General features: G+C 38.3%; 1 protein-coding gene across 1 annotated transcript in view; it reads right to left on the minus strand.

Annotated features, from left to right (window-relative positions):
• The window catches only part of C9 (complement C9), an 80898-nt gene that overhangs the window by 24771 nt on the left and 35396 nt on the right, over positions 1-20731 (minus strand). The window contains 5 exon segments of the mRNA XM_023742019.1: positions 1562-1740; positions 3373-3498; positions 6486-6726; positions 11441-11710; positions 19420-19558. Coding sequence (XP_023597787.1) covers positions 1562-1740; positions 3373-3498; positions 6486-6726; positions 11441-11710; positions 19420-19558 — 955 coding nt within the window.

Below are 20731 nucleotides of genomic sequence, written 5' to 3' on the forward strand. Positions count from 1 at the left end.
ATATATATATAAAATTAAGACCTCTTCAGAGAAAACCCTAGCATCCATACAGTTCAGAACAGTTGAACTTGGTTTGCAGAGATGAGACGATAAGCTACTTTAGGTGTCTATCTGAATGTGAATATCCACCTAAATAATCAATTCTTTCCTTAGTTAAGATATTCCTACATAGACTTATTTCAGTGAGTTCAAGATAATGAACCTGAAATAAGATTTAAATTGAACAAAATAAGAGTGTTTTCTGATTTTAATTTATGAACCTGCTTATTTGGCAAGTTTTTTCCTCCCTCTTTGTCCCATTTTTGGACAAAGTATTTAAAGTGTCATAAATATGTTAGCATATCTATGAATAGCTATATTTCTATAACTATTATTAACTTTCTGAGCTCTAAGGGAGTTCTGGAGGCTTTACTCATTCTTTAAAGACAACAGAGAATGAAGAAACAAAATTCTACACTAACTGGTACTATCGAAAAAGACAACTTGTCTGTAACTCAAGTGAGTTAAACAGAAGTTAGGAGCTCAGAGATAAATTTAGCCTGGGGTAAGAAAATTGTGAAACATACAGGGAAAACTGAAGGACAGAAAAGGAAGTGGAAAAAAATTTTTCTAACTATATCAGGAACGAAAGAAGGAGTAAAGAAAAACATACCCTTTTTAGTTGGGAGAGAGAAAGATGAGGCTAGAAAACATTGACATTTGTGTCTTTACAATTATAATTCAGTGTTCCCCCTAAGAATAAGCACTAGAATGAATTGCCAAAGGATTTAAAGCTGAAGACTGTTATAATCAAAATACAAAAAGGAAGGAATTTCCTGACCATATGAATAATACTCACCCCTTAGTCTTATTTTCTTAGACACCCTATGGATTTCCCTTAGAGATCTTATGGATTCCTTTGTATACCAGATATACCAGTTGCTGTCTGGTCAGTTCCCACTCATTGCGACCCCATGTGTTTCAGAGTAGAACTGCACTCCATAGGGTTTTCAGTGGCTGTGCTCTTTCAGAAGTAGATCTCCAGGCCTCTCTTCAGAGGTGCCTCAGTGTGGACTAGACCCTCTAACCTTTCGGTTATTAACTGAGTGTGTAACCATTTACACCACTCAGGGACTCCCTCCTTTGCATAAAAACTCTTAATAAACAAGATTCTCCTGTGTCTGAAGAGGTAGCGTGATGCCACGTGAAGGGAAGGGAGAACCAAGGGCAGATGGAAGGGAACTCACAATTCCTGAGTACTGTTTTTGTGCCGGTTTGTACTACGGGCTCTATATGAGCGATCTTACTGACTCTTCAGGATAAATACTGAACCCCAGAGAATCAAATGTTGAAGAAGTCGGAGAATGTCACAATCTAGTGAGGGACAGGAACTTAACCCAGGTTGGTCTGACCCCCCACTCCACCCTTTTTTCTATGCCACCCTACTTTCCAGGGGTGAGATAGGAGTGTGTTTGAATGCTCCACCCTCTCCTCCAGATGATGTTAATTGTTCATCTGAACCAAATCTGCCATTTTATAAGAAAATGACATAATCTCCTACTTGGAAATAAACATTCCTTACTTTCATGCTTATGAGCACCGGAGCATCATTTAGAGAATCAGCCCAATTTACAAAGTCAGTCACGTCAATTGTCTTGGCTCCTTTGAGAAGCTTTTCTTTCAGTTCAAAGGCGTATTTTCTGGTTCCTCCTCGTATGAGTGAAATAACATCATCTATGAGGTTATCACTAGTGATGTTTACTGAGAAAAGGGAAACATAAGTGAAGCATTTGTAAGTGTGTGATCAGCCATCAAGATCATGTTCGATAAACATTTATTGAGCCCCTGTGTATTTATTGAATTTGAATTATAAACATTGTATAATTTTTTCACACCAAATCTATAAGGGCAATTTTTACCACACCAGAGCTTGATGGCCATATTTATCTAGCCAACTGAAGAATTCCGTCATTATTTTTTTTTAAGTAAAAATGATATGGGCACTATAGATACATTGATAATTCAAATCCCAACACATATATACATGCACATATGGACAGACATGGCTTTTGGCTGTACTATGAATTTTTTATTACAGATTTACCTTCATAATTATATTTTGCATAGGCTTGTTATACATTTTTAAATAATGTAACATTATAAAAGAAAGAGTACAAAAAAGAATAAAGCAAAAGGTGAGATTTCTTTTCACCCCAAATCCCTATCCATCCCCGTCAGTCCCCCTCTCCAGACTGAACCCACTTTTAATAAACTCTTGTGAAGCTTTTAGAGTTGAGAATTTTTAAAACTGGAAAGGAATTTCAGGATGATTTTTGTCTATCCTTCCTCATTTTTGTGGATGAGAAAACTGAGGCTCAGAAGGATGGAGGGAATAGCACAAATTTACACAGTTAAGGGCCAACTATGGAAATTAGGACATTTGATGGCAAGTTCGGTTTTCTTTTCGTTTTGTCAGTGGTTTCCAATGGTGGCCACGCATTAGTGGTGGGTATGTTTTAAAAATATCAATGCCCAGGTTTCTCCCTCCTGGCAACTGCCTTCCTTCTATCGGTCAACTCTTTAAGGATGGATGCCAGGTATCTGTATTTTCAAAAATTTACTCAGGTAGTTCTGATTAGAGTAAAAGTTGAGAACTACACCACTACCTCATTATTGTAAATCTGCTAAGGATTAACAACTGAAAGTAGTACTTGTATCAAAGTTATTTGTATTTAAGAAAAGGTTATGCACTGATTTAATGTCAAGGATGGATTAGGGATGTCAAGGCAGGTGGGAGGTTAGGTTGGGTAGATGCTTTTGGCCTTCTCCTTTTTTGATGGACAGCACTGCTACTAGTCCATTCAGAACCTTCACAAAAATTAGAGGAAAAAAGGAGACTTTTCCTCAGGATAGTTTCTACCCTTGACCTTCTACCATTGCGATGACAAATACACAAATCTACACTGACTACAGTGTGGATGGTACCCTGTAGACTTGTGCACTGCACGGTCTGCAAATTAGTGTACTAATGAAATTACATGGCCCCAGACTGTTGGTGGGTATAAAAACCAAACCAAACCCATTGCCATCGAGTTGACGCTGACTCACAGTGACCCTTTAGGACAGAGTAGAACTGCCCCATAGGGTTTCCAGGGAGTGGCTGGTGGATTCAAACTGCCGACCTTTTGATTAGCAGCCAAGCTCTTAACCACTGTGCTACCAGAGCTCCTTGGTGTGTATAGTGCTATGGAAACCACCACACAGATAAAATAGTTTTTCAGCACCGTTAGTTTTTTAAATAAAGAGAATAGACAACACAGAGGGCTGATAATGAGATGGCGGTGCACATTTATACCCTCTTTTTTTTAACCTAAAAAGTTAGGCCATACTTACCAAGTCTACCTTCACCCCTCTTTAAACAATCCTTTTTATTAATTTTTACTGTGATTTCAGCGCCACGATTTATAGACAAATCCAGATTAAACCCGAGGCATCTCTGTATATCTCTTATTTCAACATCTGTTTAATATATTTGAAAATTATTAGATGACATGTGTCAACATCACATTCAAATAAATCACAATTTTGGTATTTTGTAAGAAACATACTTATTTGGAATTCTAGATATCATTACTGAACTCAAATGCAGGGTCATATCTGCCTTCCCTTTTCTTGTATTAGAATTCAGTGGCTTCCTTTTAACTTTATTAACTTGTCAACTTAATGGCAAAGAAAATACTAAATTTTCCACTTGGTTAAAAGGGATAGAGCTCAGACTACAAGGGTTACAGTACAGTCTTATACTTTCTAATACCATATACACAAACCCAAACAACAAACCAGTTGCTGTCAAGTTGATTCCTATTCATGGTGACCCTATGTGTGCAGAGTAGAACTGCAGTTTTCAAGGCTGTGACCTTTTGGAAGCAGATTATCAGGACTTTCTTCCAAGATGCCTCTGGGTGGATTCGTACCAACAACCTTTTGGTAAGTAGTTGAGCGCTTAACCATTTGTGTTGACCAAGGTCTCCAGAGGGAGGACCGTAATATCTAATATTTACTGAATACTCATTACATGTCCAGCATCATTCTAAACATTTGTATGTATTAACTAATTTAATTCTCACATTGATCTTATAAGGTAGGTACTATTATTATCTTCACTTTACTGATGAGGACACAGAATTGCAGAGCAGGTAAGTAACTTGCTGATGGTACTCAGCTAGTAACTAGCCAGGTAGGGATTGGAACCCAGAGTTGTCTGGCTTTTAGGCACTTCGGTATACTGACTTCATAATTTGGTCATGGGATGCACCAACATCTCCTGATCCTCTTTGGAAGACTCAGTTCATCATTTAGTTAGCTGATTCATGACTTTGGGCAATTGTATTATATATATGACAACTTTGTTGGTCTTATAAATGCTATTTAGTAGATATCAATCTTGGAAGCTGACACACTGTGGTATGTGGATGCCCCAAATAGTTATTAGGAAGAGAAATTCTAACATTTACTTAAAGTCTATCATTTATTTCTATTCCTATACCTAAAAGAAGGAATAATTCCTTTATTCTAGGGATAAACAGCCCAGGCTTCAGCTTGTCAACCATGCCCATTTTTGCTGTTATTTTTCATTTCAGATCACTCACACACACATATACATACACACATAGAGATATGTGGTTATATGTCCTGGAAGCTAACATGCATTCTGAAAAAGGAAAGGGAGACATTAAATCAATCACAGAGTTCCACAGTGAGATTTAGAAGAATAGATCTGGAAGCATTTTGGCATTTATTCATTCAACAAATATTTCTTGTGCACCCACAAATAGTGAGAACTTGAGAATTACCAGGTAAAATTTTCAGGGAGAAGGAAAGAGGGAAGAGAAAAATGGAAGACAATGTGAGAAATTCAAAATTCTAGATTTCAAACCTTAACGTAAGAAGGATGAGGACTCTGATTCCAAAGATAAAAGTGAAAAATACCTAGGGCACCTTCAAAGGGCTTAGATTCTCTGCCTCAGCCATGGACCCTTGGACATCCCAAGTCCAATACCTTGATCCTCAGGTACTGGAGAAGTGAGAAAGATGACTTCCTCATCAAAGGCACTGAGACTGACCTACCTTTCTTGTCTCTACAGCCAAAAGGTAAATAGATTTAAGTGAGTAGCTCTGAACTGTTTAGGATTAAAGATTTCAGCCATAGGGCTCTCTCACCAAAACAACTTTTTGCCTGAGGGGTTCTTTGTGTTTTGATCATCCTTGCTTGAGCCCTCTTCTTCTGACCTGTCAAGTTACTCAACAGGAAATCTCCTTGTGCCCCTATGTGATAGCTCTATCAGTATAGTCCACCAGCTCATAGTGACCTCACTATGCTGTAGATATAACCCTGTGAGGCACTGTGAGCCAAGCAATCTCATATTGTGATCTCCCTGGCAAGGCTTCTAACTGGCCCAAGACAAGACTTAGGGTTCCACAGTGAGATTTGGCTGTGGTTGGCTCTGGCCATGTCATGTTTGTTGCATCCATAAAGTGTTAACTGAATGTGGAGACAGCATCAGGCTTTAAGATTAGGGCCACATCCCACTCTTCACTTGATATAGCCATAGGCTATGGAGGAATAGCTATGGAAATGTTTTTTGGGCAATATTTCCATCCCTACGAAATACACCCAAAAGGTTCGAAGGCAGAGTGGGGAGATATGCTGGTATCTATCACTTCCTTAAAGGCTAATTATAGCTAGCCATAGTTGCTCACAAAACACATGATTAAAAATGATTAACATAGTCACTTTGAAGCCAGTTTACTCTTAAGGGGCTTAGACGCAGTTTTTAGGCCTGGATGGTAATTATGTAGCATACAGGCCAATCCTATACCCAAGGCAGACATTTGCTGATCAACCAGGGCCCTTTTTCCTGTGACTTTAAATGTGTCCAGAAGCCTACTCAACACGGACCCAATTCAACCACTGCCAATTGATCTGAATTGTCACATGAGATAATACGAATTTTCCACCCTTGTCTTAGGAGGTCAGACTCTTATAGTGCTAATATTGCTTCCCCCAAACCCCACCACCAAAAGAAAATTTAGAACAGTGTTTCCTTTCCAATACTGCAGAATACTTTGGAAGATTAATATAATTGTCAGATATGTAATGAACCAGTCTACTGATTAAGAAATACGTAAATTAGTTCTCTTGTATCTTCTTTCTTTTTTACATAGTATTTCACTAAAAGCAGCACCACCATACAATAGATACTAAACCACGATATACTTTGGGGTCATTTCTCAGTAATGCTACTGAACAGTGCGTAACCTAGTCATTTTGTCCATTATGGAAGTCAGTTTGCTGTTAGATGGGGTTTTAGGGGCCCAAGCACAGAAAGAGAGTTCTTCTCTCAAAGGAGCACATAACAGAGCTCTTTGTTCTAAAGCTTTAACCAGTTAAAGAAGTTAGGGAAAGGAAAGATGATTGGTCAAAATGGCACTTTTTCTAGGCATACCTTTCTCCCTCATGGAGGCTTTATCCAAAACGTATATTAGTTCATAGATTCCCCCTAGAGACCCAGAGCTACTGTAGTGGGTTCCATAGGTTTCCAAAAATGCAAAATATTCCCCCTTTTCATAGTTAGTTGGCAGAGCTTTTACGTCATCCACAAAAGTTGTTGTCAGCATGCCACGCCGATTTCTCATCACAAATCTTCCCACCTGAATCGTTCCTTTCACATGCAGAAACATTTTTTCCTTTGTTGAAGAGCAAAAGAAGAAGAGAAATATGAGTTTTATTGTCATTATTTCAAATTTTAAAAAATCTCAAAATTTAGAATTTCCACAGGCAATAAATTTTTAAGCATTGACCGTGAGATACCACTTCAACCCCGGAGAATGACTAAAATTGAAATACTATCAATTCCAAGTGCTGATGAGGATTTGCAGCAACTCAAATTCTCATACATTGCTGGTGAGAGAGTAAAAAAATGTTATAACCACTTTGGAGAACTGTTAGGCAGTCTTTTATAAAGTTAAATGCACAGCTACCCCATAACCAACAATTCCACTTCTATGTATTTGCCTAAGATCAAGATCAATAAAACATTGTTCACAAAAAGACCTGTATAAGAATTTCACAGAAGCTTTAGTCAGGATAGTTTAAAACTGGAAATGACTCAAATATTCATCAACAGGCGACTCAACAAACAAATTGTAGTCTTTTCATATAATAGAATACTAGTCAGCAATAAAAAGGAACACACTGCTGATACATGCAACAACATAAATGAATCTCAAAAATATTATGCTGAGTGAAAGAAGCCAGATGTAGAGGAGTATATACTGTATGATTCCATTTAGTAAGTTCCTAGAACAAGCAAAACTCAGCTATGGTGAGGGAAATTTTCTTGGTAGTTGTCTCTCAAGAGTTGGGGAATTGATTACAAAGGGGCATGAGGGAATTTTCTGGGATGATGGAAATGTTCTGTATTTTGTTTGAGGAGGTGGTTATAAAAGTATATACAATGATCAAAATGCATGGAGCTGTACACTTACATTGTATTGTATGTAAATTACATCTAAGTTGATTTTTAAAATGTTAACAATGGAAGGAAATGTAGACATTATACATAAAGCCCTATATAAGGAGGCCTGGTGGAGCAACGGTTAAGCGCTCAGCTGCTAACTGAAAAGTTGGTGGTTCGAAGCCACCCAGAGACTCTTTAGGAGAAAGAACTGGCAATCTGCTACTGTAAAGATTATAGCCTACAAAACCCTATGAGACAGTACTACTCTGTCCCATGAGATGCTGTGAATTGAAAATCGGCTCGATGGCACCTAAAAACAACAACAATCTTCTTATTTTTCAGATGAAGAAACTGTGACCCAATGTTTTATTAGCTCAAAAATCACACAAGCAGTGTGTGGTAGCATCAGTACTGAAAGTCCATAGGACAGACAATATTGTAAGACATGGATCTCAAGCCAACCTAAACAACTCAATAGTTAAATGTTCCCAGAGATGATGTCTTAAATATCCAAGAGAACACTGGGGCAGTGACAGAGAATTATGTGATTCAGTGCGATAAACTGTCTGAGACAAAACAAAATTGCAACAAACATCCATGGTTTTTGTAGATGGATTATTTGAAATGATCCTGCAGTGGCTGTGGTTAACATATGTTGATTGTGTGGGAGTTTAAAACATTTTATTTTTTTAAAGATATATCTTGGTGTATATGAACATCATACCAAATGTTCTAATGGTACTCTTGAAGCACTGTTGTTCCCACGGCATGGCTTAACTTCTCAGCCACTGACAAAACATCTTAATGGAACTTACTCTATATATGAGGAGTCATGTGAGATCTCCATCTGCTGTCTTTCATAATAATTGTCAATGGAGTTTTAAAGATCAGCATATTTGAATTTCTTTTCATTGATTGCTAAAATAGGAGGTGTATCTTTGGGTTTGGAGGCAGAAAGACATGTGATGTTATTTGGCTCAATTTATTTAAAAGGTAGATCATGGATCATTTCCATCCAAATATGCTATTTTTAATTCCATTAAAAAAAAAAATCTCTTGACCTCACTTGTCCCACTAGCTGCTTCCCAGTTCTTTGTCCCCATAGTACCATAATTCCGTGAAAGAGTTTTCTATGCTGGCCATTTCCTATTCCTCTCGTCTTATTTTCTCTTAAATCCAATCCAATCATACTTTGACCCCCACTACTCCAACAAAACTGCTCTTGTCAAGGTCACCCAGGATCTTCATAATGTTAAAGCCAATCTTCTTTGACATATTAGCATGCTTCACACAGTCCATCATTCCTTTCTCCTTGATACAGTTTCTTCTCTTATCTTCTATGGTAGTGCTTCTCAAACTGTAAAAGGCAAACAATTCACCTAGGGAATTTTGTTAAAAGGCAATTCTGATTCAGTAGATCTGAGGTGAAGTCTGAGATGCTAGCTTCCCAGAGATTTGATACAACTGGTCCATCAAGCATATTTTGAATAGCAAGGTTAAAGGAAACTACATCGGCCACTTCCTCTTCGTTTCCTTTGCTAGTTCTTCCTCTTTCCCCAGGCTTTTTCATGTTGAAGTTCCCCCAGTTTGGTCTCCTTCTCTTTTCTATCTACATTAACTTCACTTGTGGACCCATAGCTTTAAGTAACATCTATATGGTAACAGGAGCTCTGGTGGCTCAGTAGTTAAGAGCTAGGCTGCTAGCCCAAAGGCTGACAGTTCAAATCCACCAGCTGCTCCTTGGAAACCGTATGGGGCAGTTCTACTCTGTCCTATAGGGTTGCTATGAATCAGAATTGACTCTATGGCAACAAGTATATGGTAACAATTCCTAGATTTATAGCTCAAGTCCAAATCTCTTTCCCATACTCCAGACTCATAACTAAAACTTCTTAGCTGACATTGCCAGCTGAATGTCTAATAGACATCTCAAACTTTACATAATTAAAGCTTAAATCCTGATCTTCTTCTCCAAACGTGCTGTACCTGAAGCCTTCTTTGTCTGGTTGTTCAGACCGAAAACCTTGGACCTGGACTCTTACAACTGTCCTGTATGACCACCATCATCTTTTACCTGGATTCCTGAAATAGCTTTCTAACACGATTCCTTGCTTTTACTTTTAATACCCATAATCTCTTCTCAAGTGTTGTTGTTGTTAGGTGCCTTCGAGTTGTTTCCGACTCATAGTGAAACTACGCACAACAGAACAAAACACTGCCAGGTCCTACACCATCCCCACAATCATTGCTATGCTTGAGCCCATCGTTCCAGCAACTGTGTCAGTCCATCTTGTTGAAGGTCTTCCTCTTTTTCACTGACCCTCTACTTTACCAAGCATGATGTCCTTCTCCAGGGACGGATACCTCCTGATACGATGTCCAAAGCACATGAGACGAAGTCTCGCCATACTTGCTTCTAAGGAGAATTCTGGCTGTGGTCTTCCAAGACAGATTTGTTCGTTTTTGGCAGTGCATGGTATATTCAGTATTCTTCACCAACACTGCAATTCAAAGGTGTCAATTCTTTTTTGGTCTTGCTTATTCATTGTCCAGCTTTTGTATGCATATGAGGCAATTGAAAAAACACTGTGGTTTGGTTCAGGTGCACTTTAGTGCTCAAAGTGACATCTTTGTTTTTCAACACTTAAAAGAGGTCTCTTGCAGCAGATTTGCCCAATTCAATGCATCTTTTGATTTCTTGACTGCTGCTTCCATGGGTGTTGATTGTGGATCCAGGTAAAATGAAATCCTTGAGAATCTCAATCTTTTCTCCATTTATCATGATGTTGCTTATTGGTCCAGTTGTGAGGATTCTTGTTTTCTTTATGTTGAGATGTAATCCATACGGAAGGCTGTGGTCGTTGATCTTCATCAGTGCTTCAAGTCCTCTTCACTTTCTGCAAGTGAGGTTGTGTCATCTGCATATCGCAGGTTGTTAATGAGCCTTCCTCCAATCCTAATGCTGCATTCTTCTTCATATAGTCCAGCTTGTCGGATTATTTGCTCAGCATGCAGATTGAATAAGTACGGTAAAAGAATACAACCCCAACCCACACCTTTCCTGACTTTAAACTACCAAGTGTCCCCTTGTTCTGTTTGAATGACTGCCTCTTGATCTATGTACAAGTTCCTCATGAGCACAAGTAAGTGTTCCGGAACGCCCATCCTTCACAATGTTATCTGTAATTTGTTATGATCCACGCAATTGAATGCCTTTGCATAATCAATAAAACACAGGTAAACATCTTTCTGGTATTCTCTGCTGTTAGCCAAGACCCATCTGACATCAGCAATAATATCCATTGTTTTTAAGCAGGGTAAGGTTAATAGGTGAACGTGGAGTTAGAAAAGGAAGAATGAGCATTTAACCAGCATCATGCTGATTACAAAAAGTATATTTTAAATTTCTTCCAAAGATGGTGAAAGAAATTTCTAAACCTGACTTAAATGTTAAAAAACAAACGCATTTTCAAAGTCTCAAATTAAAGGCAGGGTGACAAAGTAAGTAGGCCAATTTCATGGGTAACGTGTACAATTTCATGGCATCATTACTTTAGAGACACACTTTGTAGTAGGTAAATGGTGGCATTCTAAGGCATTGCAATGAATTACAGAATTCGTTGTTAATTCTGATGAAGTGTAAATCAAACAGTGTGTTACTACAATATTAATTAAAAAAGTATGCTCTGAATTCTTATTACACTTGGTCTTTGCTCACTACCACCAAACATCTGACCCACTTACTGCAACCAAACCTCCCATCAGATTTTTCTCCGTGTAACATTCTTCTTCCTGCCATTCTAACCACATATTTGAGGATTTGTTGAGTGTTATTTTCGCTCCGACTTCTATCTGTTCTAGACTTTTAAACTTAAATGAAGGAGTTTGGTTAGTTTGAAACATATGCCAGTATATTCTTTATATGAAGCATCTGGTCTTACCTTTAGTGAAGAATATAACAAAAATAGTTGGTAAGTTTCATTTTTGGAATAACTAAACCGAAACCTTTTTCCTTTATCTTCATGACTTTGAGAGTCTATTCTGTTAGCATGTTCGTTAGCTTCATTTTTATCCTTTTTATTAGCTTCAGTGGGTGTGAATTTTAGAGAGAAATCTGCATTAAAATTTTTTGTCTTCTCTTCAATGATACTTGTGAATGCTTGAAAATGTTCTTCAAAATGCTCGATTCTGAAATTTTTATCGGCTTTGACCTGAAAACAATAAAAAAGTATTGTTAAAAACAACAACAATAACAACACACACACACACACAAATTAAAAGAACAGAAACAAACCAAAAATTTAAACAATCCTTTGAAAGGGAGCTTAGCAAAAGAGTTAGGAGTGAAGGCTCTGGAGTCAAACTGCTGGAGTTCAAATCCCGGCTCCACCATTTCCAGGCTCCGTGATTTGGAGAACATTACACAATAATCTCTCTGTGCCTAAGAGTCCTAATCTGTAAAACAGGGACACTCATCTTACCTAGCTCAAAGGTTGTTGTGAGGAGTCAGTGAGGTAATGCACAGGAAGGGCTTACGATATAACTAGTTTTCAAAAGATAACATCTCTATTAATAATTAAAAAAACAAGTTACAGGACACATATACAGCTTAAACAAACAAATAATAAAACCAACACTTACTGAAGGTTTATAGGCACTTTTTAATTATTTTACATGTGTTAACTCATATAGGTTAAAGAGCCAGAACTTGTCCCTGGGATGTCTGGCTTCAAAAATGGTTCTTCTCACCTTTACACTCTACTGCTTGTCAAAGAAAGAAATGCTTATCTGTGCATAGAAAATTGCTGGAAAAATGGTCAAAAGACCCAAGTAAACCGTTGCTGTTGAGTAGTTTCTGACTTATAGCGACCTTATAGGACAGAGTAGAACCGCCCCATAAGATTTCCAAGGAGTAGCTGGAGGATTTGAACTGTCAACCTTTGGTTAGCAGCCGAGCTCTTAACCACTGCACCACTAGGGCTCCCAAAAGACCCCAGAGAGTGTTTTCCCTTGAGAAGGGAAAATGGGCATCAAGAGTAGTACAAAGGAGACTGACTTTTCCATGCGTAACCTTTTGTGCTAGTGAACTTTTCTTTTTTCTTTTCGCCACATGCATTTTGCATTAAAAACAAAAATAAACTAGATAAAAATTCAAACTTTCAATTAAAATATTCTTTGCCAGTGTAGCTATTGTCCAGTATCAATGAAAACCAAAAAAAAAAAAAAAGCCAATTGCTGTCAAGTTGATTCCAAGTGGGCAGAGAGTAGAACTGCACTCCATAGGTTTTTCATGGCTGTGACCAAGCAGATCACCAGGGCTTTCTTCTGAGGTGCCTCTGGGTGGGTTTGAACCACCAATCTTTTAGTTAGTAGTCAAGTGCTTAACCGTTTGCACCACTCAAGGACTCCAGGTATCAATGGGAGGTTATTAATTCTCAGCACTTCAGCTCCCTTTCCAGGGGTCCCCCGAAATAGATGTAACTGTTGTCTGGGAAGGAGAGATTTGTTCTTCAGGCAGTGGCATGGATTGGATCAGTAACATGGACTGGGTAATTTTGCTGTGAGGGAAACCTAAAGTTGCTGTCCAGTGGGGAAGACTAAAATGTATGTAGTTATCTTTAGAACAAGGCGTGCTGGAAAAGTATTCACCCTAAAGGGGAAGAGAAAACCGTACCATGTCACCTCCCTGCTTAAAATGTTTTGATGTCTTCCCACTGCCTTTAAGATATAATCCAAACTAGACTTATCCTGAGTTTCTCTCTCCCTGACTGTGCTCCAGTCACCTATGCACCTTTCTGTTTTTCTATGGCCCATACTTCTTCACGGTGCAGGGGCCCTTTAGGCTGCTTTTACTTTCTGAAATGTTCCCTCGGCCCTCACCCCCAATCCTTCCATAACACTCACACACATCGCATATACTCACACACATACACACTCTCACACACTCCATGCATTCACACTCTTTCTCACACTCACACACACTCGCACACATTCTACACACCTTGGCCTGGTTAATTCTATTTCAAGGCTTTGCTTAAGCCTCACTTTTTTAGGAAGGCCTCTTCTTTTGGTAGGTTTCTCACCCACCCCACTGCCCAGATCTCTTTTGGTGGCTTATCGTCCACTGGGGGTCTCCTTGTACTTCCTCTCTCAACATAGTCCATCTATTTAGAGTTTACTTTGTACCAGACACTGTTCTAAACAGTTTGCATGTACTTACTCATTAATCTTTCCAAGAATGCTATGAAGTATGTACTATCATCACCCATTTTATAAAAAGAAAATACTTATCAGGGAAGATAAGTAAGTTGCCTAAAGTACATGGATGGTAAGTGGAGAAACATCAGAATTCAAACCAGGAAGTCTGAATTCAGAAGCTGGGCAATTGAGCATATGCAATACAGTTTTCCATCCATAGCCAAATTCTTAGTTCTTAAATATGCTACATTTCATCTCTTCCTCTCTATGTCTGCTATTACTGACCCAGTTTAGTCTTTTATCATCTCCTTCTTGGACCATAAAACAGCCTCCTTCCATTCTCATTCCCTCTGGTCTTGTGCCTTTGAAATTCATCTTCACAAAACACAAAGAGAATCTAAAATGAAGCTCTGATGTGTTGCTCTCCTCAATGACTCAGGATTATGCCCAAGTTACTTAATGTGGCATATGTGAACCATCAGGATTTGAATCCATATGAGTTAATTTGTTGATCCTAGTATTTTTTAGGAGCCCTGGTGATGCAGTGGTTAAGTGTTCAGCCACTAACGAAAATGTCGGCAGTTTGAATCCACCAGCTGCTCCTTGGAAACCCTATGGGGCAGTTATACTCTGTCCTATAGAGTTGCTGTGAGTCAGAATTGACTTGATGGGTATAAGTATCAATATTTTTCAAAAGAACAGTTTCTGTAAGGACTGTCGACATATTTACCTCTTCGGAAATATCATCATACAACAAGCCAAGCAACCAACCAACCAGTATGTATAATAAACTTTATCTTTACTCTGCTAGGTTTCCTAAATGAGCTCAAGTTGCCAGTAGAACAAGCAGTTAATTAATCCTCTGTTTGCAGTTTTGCTGTCAACTTTAATGGCAACTCCAATTATGTGTCTACTGATTACAGTTTCTTGCCATCATTAAAATCATTAACTTTTTTTAAAAGAGTTTTAATGTTCTAGCATGTACTTATTAATTCAATAAACATTTATTTAGCACCTACACTGTTAGTTTCTCAAGATTCCAAGGTAAATAAGATGAGTAGAAATCAACTGAGAATATGTATGTTGTTGTGGTTGTGAGCCATGGAGTCAATTCTGACTCATAGTGACCATACAGGACAGAGTGGAACTGCCCTATAAGGTTTCTTAGGCTGCAATCTTCATGGGAACAGATCGCCAGGTCTTGTCTCCTGCAGAGCTGCTGGGTGGGTTCAAACCACAGACCTTTAGGTTAGCACCCAAACACTTAAATTGTGCCACCAGGGCTCCTTAAGAATATGTATAATACAGCAAAATAAGTACCAAAACAGGGAGGAAATCAAAGGGTATTGTGTTCATTTACAGGAGCGGAACCTAACCAAGACAAAGGATCAGAGGAGAAAGCTGAAGGTAAACTGGCAATCAACAGATCAGGAATGACCCTGTACTCTCTGCCAAGAAGCTTGATTGCTATTCTATAGACTAAAAAAAAACCAAAAACCAAACCCACTGCCGTCGAGTCGATTCTGACTCATAGCGACCCCACAGCGTTTCCAAGGCTATAAACCTTTATAGAAGCAGACTGTCACATCTTTCTCCCATGGAGCAGCTGGTAGGTTCAAACTGCAAAACTTTTGGTTAGCAGCCAAGCAATTTAACCCCTGTGCCACAGGGCTCCTTTCTATAGGCTACAAGGAGACATTCAGCAAATTTAAGCAGCAGAGTGATATGATCTGATTTATTTGTCTTTACATTGCAATGTGGGGAATGGATTGAAGTTCGGTAAAACTAGAGTTTATAAACTGGTAAGAAGACTGTCATAGTAGCCCAAATAAGACGATGGGAGCCTAAGGGAGCAGCAGTAGGAATGGAGACTAGGAGGCCGATTTAAAAGACATTATAATAATCACACTTGGAGATTGGTTGCATATTGTGGGCTTTGAGAGAGGTGGGTCTTTAGAGGAAATCTTCAGGAAGGTTTCCAGGTTTTGAGTTTGATGTCAGGTAGATATTATTCCCATTTACCAAGGTAGAGAACTCATGCACAAGGAGCAAGCTTGGGAAACTGTGAGTAAGATGAGAATTCAGCTTTGGGCTTATTGACGGTGATGATGGCGGACAATTTATTACACAGAGACCTAGCTCAGAGAGAGATGTGGGCTTGCAATATAAGATTTATAAAGCCTCAGGACAGAGGTAAAAACTAAAGTGAGAAGGGAATAAAATGACTCAAGGAAAATATGTAGAGAGAGATTAGTGAAACAAGATAGGAACTCCGGGAATCAATATTCAAGGGCTATCTCAAGTACAAGGAGTCAAAAAGGAGCTTGGGATGGACTTTGGGGAAAGTATATGAAAAAGGTTGGGGAATGGATGGGAGAGGTTAAATAAAGGTTTACGAGAATGACTAGTAAGCTATCTGAGGAGACAGGAGTATGGAATGGAAAGGTAAGCTTTCTAGTGAGACGAAACACAAAGATTTAAAGATGGACTAAGGGACAAGTTTGTACATAAGTGGAAGAAACAGTTGAGGAAATTTTTGCCTTTGTATTCTCTGTCGAGTTGTAACTAATGCCATCTGTAAGCTGAGCTCAGGATTGTAAGGTAAGGGGCTTGAGCTTTAAACTGCCCCTGTGAAAACTGGAAAGAAATGCAGCCTAGGGAGGATGTTGTAGACCTACTGATCAGCATGGAGGACCTATTGAGGCTATTATGTCACCCATCTTTGTGTTAGCGTGATTTTCTTTACAGTGCTCAGCAACATATGTTTAGAAGTGGGCATAAAAATAATAGGGTTCATCCAAAGTTGGAGTTTTTCTGGATTATAGAAAGAATGGAAAGCAAGAACTTTGATAATACTGGCAAGAGTGGTCAAAATAGATCTGGACTGGAAAGAGGGAAGAACTGAAGATGGGAAGAGCAAGATAGATTGGGAGAAAAGTAGACGCCAAGAAACTGGAGGTCTTGATGAGGTTTAAGAACAGGTTAGTGGGCACAAGTGAGGGTAACAGCTGAGATATTAGACAGTTATGGTGAGTCAAAGGATTAAAGGCTGGATTTTTCAGGTTTTCAGATTTCAGAGGCAGCACAGTTCTGATGAAGACAAGGTCAATTTTATAGGTGGAAATGTGAGTAGCTGTAGTGGAATGGATCTAGGAAGTTACTGAGGCAACAAGAAATAATTGGCAGTTCACATGATATAGAAATCACCCAGGACTTTGACAGGATTTGGCATGGAAAGAATGATTATAATCTGGGTGCATGTTGCAAACTTTTGTTCATTTCCTAAATCTTACATTTTCATGGAGACCTAGGTTTAAGGAGAACTAACCCATGAGTCAGAATCGACTCGAAGGCAACTGGTGCTGGTAAATCTGATTTAGGCTGACGAATCATTACTTTCAACAAGAAAAGTGAAAAGAGAAGCAAAGAAAAATAAGTAGGAAAGGACCTAATTTGTAAATGTAATCATCTTTTTAAAATTTTTTTCATATTTGCAGGCTCTGGGTGTTCTTGGTCATTACTTCTGACTTAAAATTTGACCTATTACTTAACCACTAATTATGTATTTAATTTAGCTAAGTCTCTTACTAATTATATTCTAAAAAAGAATAATAGTTAATTTTTACTGAGCGCTTTCTATGTGCCAGAAACTTTCTGAGTGTTTTACATGTTTTAACTTATATACATACATAAGGGGCAGAGCTGGGATTATGTCCTATATAGCATGGTTCTAGAGTCAGATCCCCACTGGAGAGGAGGGATATGACATGAGAGAGTATGAGTGTATTAGAGTAAGATGTCATTATTAAGGCATATTCCTATGTAATAGTGGACCAATAGAATTCTTTCAAAAAATAAAAGGCAGTTAAATTATTTCCAATTAATAACTAAAACAAGATTTGAATAATTAACTTATCCAACAAAAATTTGCTGAACACCTCACCTAACCTGTGACAGGGTTTGGGATGGAAACAGTATATATTGAGTTTGGTGTTGGTAATGGGGAAATATAAACAACCCAAAATGTTCCCTGAGATTTGTGGGAAACTGATTCCTTTCTGAACTTATAGGTATAAGAAATATGACAATGTGGTCACATGCCAAAAAATTGCCAGTCAGTTTCAGAAGAGTGGAATCATTTCAGGCTGCAATGTATAGGGCTGATTTATAATATTGTTACAAACAAAAGTGACGTTAACTATACTTATTTAAATATATATATATACACACATGCACACACACACATATATACTGCCAGAAGATAGAACAAATCTGTTTTGAAAGAAGTACAACCAGAATGTTCCTTAGAAGTGAGGATGGCAAGACTTTGTCTCATGTACTTTGGCCATGTTATCAGGAGGGACCAGTCTCTGGAGAAGGACATCCTGCTTGGCAAAGTAGAGGGTCAGCAGAAAAGAGGAAGACCCTCAACAAGATGGATTGACACAGTTGCTGCAACAATGGGCTCAAACCAGGACAGATTACCCAATAAGCAATGTACGCTCAGCCTTACTTGTGCTTACTTACTAATCTGTAGTACACAATTTCACCTGTTTTTCACCACATCAAAGGTAAGTAAACACAATTAACCCTGTGTGTACCTTGCTTACTGGAAGCCCATGCATACCTTGCTTACTGGTTAATCCACTCCTGGCTCAAACATAGCAATATTGTGAGGATGGCGCAGGACTAGGTAGTGTTTCCTTCTGTTGCACATAGGGTTGCTAGAAGTTGGAACCGACTCAACGGCACCTAACAGCAATGACAATGTATATACACATACACTGGTGGGACTGACAATAATAAAGAATTTTTTTAATAAATAACTGAATTAAGCAGACATTATGAATCTTCTTCGCCAAAGGGGTCATTCAAGAAAAAGATTACTGTAGCTCCTGTTTGAGACAAGGAAACCATTTTGGTAGTAGTTAAGAGTTCAGCTGCTAACCAAAAGGTCAGCAGTTCAAATCCACCAGGCACTCCTTGGAAACCATATGGGGCAGTTCTATTCTGTCCTATAGGGTTACTATAGGGTCGCTATGTGTCGGAATCAACTCGATGGCAATGGGTTTGGTTTTTGGTTTTGTTTGAGACTAAGTTAATTATTAATCTTTATTATATCTTCTTTGGACCAAAGAAGGTCTCTCTAAAGGTGATAATATTAATTCTTTAAACAAAGATCCAGTCTGTGTATAGTTCTAGAAAATTTATGTGACTTTAAGGAAAGTTCTAAGTTTGAAATGGCAATGTGTAGTATAAAAATAACTTTTCAGAAATAGTTTCAAAAAAGCTAGAAGTGTTTGAGGTAAGTGAAAATAGCCACTTACATTAGTAAATCAGGCTCTATGAAGGGGAATATTGAAGGAAAACAAATGTAAATTTGGGTTTTCATTGGCAGGCTAAGAAAAAACTCAAATAGCATGGAAGCAGTGTAATCCCCACTTCAAACGGCATTAGTTTAATTTTTATTTATCTCAGGGTCTTAGATAATTTGTTTTACTGAGTCTATGTATTTGCCAAAATTACATTATTAGGTAAGTGTTACTGAAGATTGTGGACCCCTGTGTATTTTCTAAAGAGATCAAGCTCCTTTTAAAATGAGTCTTATCTTTACATGAAATCTTCAGTGTACTAAATTTTTCCCATCATATATCATTAAATTTATTGAAGTAACTCTTCAGCCAAAAACTTCACAGTTATGCTGTCTTCTGAGGAGACTTACTTCATAGGCCAAAGAAGCCACATTCCAGGGTCTGCGGTAGTATGTCAAGGTGTTTCCATCCCGAACCCTGTCACAGAGGCCATTGTAGAACTCATTGTCAAAAGGAGTGCTTAGGGGATCCATCCCTAAAATGTTGATCCTGAAAATAAGCAGAGTAGCTTCAGGTGTAGAAATACCACACCTTATTAATGCAAGATATAGCCCTCTGTAGCTGGGGAAAGAGAGTGAGACGGCTTTAGTTCTTGTCACCATCACCCAGAATGGATGCAGTATAATGAAGAACAGAAGAAAGAGCCTGTTCACCACAGCTCAGTGTTTCTGGCAAAAGCATACCTTAGCAGGGCCTTATAAACTCTTTTAGGCAACTGGGGTACTGTTTAGCACAAAATGAAAGATATGTAGTAAATAGGGCACGAGGGACCATCTGGCTCCTAGAGTCTTAACTCAACTGCTGTAAGTCTTACTTAGTCTCCCTTAGTGAACCAAGAGCTGAAACTGTAATGCCAACCATTTAAATAACTTGAGAACAGGGCATCTCAGGGGTAATATAACATATGCACGTCATTTTTCATCTATGAATCAACAGTGGGGCTCCTCTGTACCCATTCTCTTTAAACTTAAGCCTTTTCCTTCAGCTGTTTCATGGCTTGTCGAGAACCTTATTCTTTCCAGGCTCATACTATTCCTATTGTACTTTCCAAGAGGAACATAAAAATTTCAGCAAAGCACTCTTAAAAGTTCTACTTTTTTCTCTCCAGCAAAATACTTTTATTTGGCAAGCTTTAATTCAGAAACAGGAATTTTGATTAGCCTTAAAAAAGTAAAGTATTGATTTGTAGACTTAAAAATAATGTGTGGCCCATTACCTATGAATGCATAAACAAAATGTAATATTATTTAGCCATAAAGAGAAATAAAGTTCTGATCATGCTACAACATGGATGAAACTTGAAAACATTATGCCAAGTGAAATAAGTCAGAACAAAAAGATGAGTATTGTATGACCCTATTTCTATGCGTTGACCCTATTCAGGTGTGGAAATACCACACATTATTAATGCAAGACAGCCCTCTGTAGCTGGGGAAAGAGAGAGAGACAGCTTTAGTTCTAGACTAGGCAAATGCATAGAAACATAAAGTAGATTAGTGGTTACTGGGAACTGAGAGGAGTGAGGAATGGGAAGTTATTGCTTAATGGGTACAGAGTTTGTTTGGGGTGATGAAAAGTTTTGGAAATAAAGAGTGGTAATGGTTGCCCAGAAAAACAAAACAAAACAATATATGAACAAGAAGCAGTTAGTTCTTTGTAAAG

Source organism: Trichechus manatus, unplaced genomic scaffold (assembly GCF_000243295.1).
Source record: "Trichechus manatus latirostris isolate Lorelei unplaced genomic scaffold, TriManLat1.0 scaffold00197, whole genome shotgun sequence".
Taxonomy (NCBI): domain Eukaryota; kingdom Metazoa; phylum Chordata; class Mammalia; order Sirenia; family Trichechidae; genus Trichechus; species Trichechus manatus.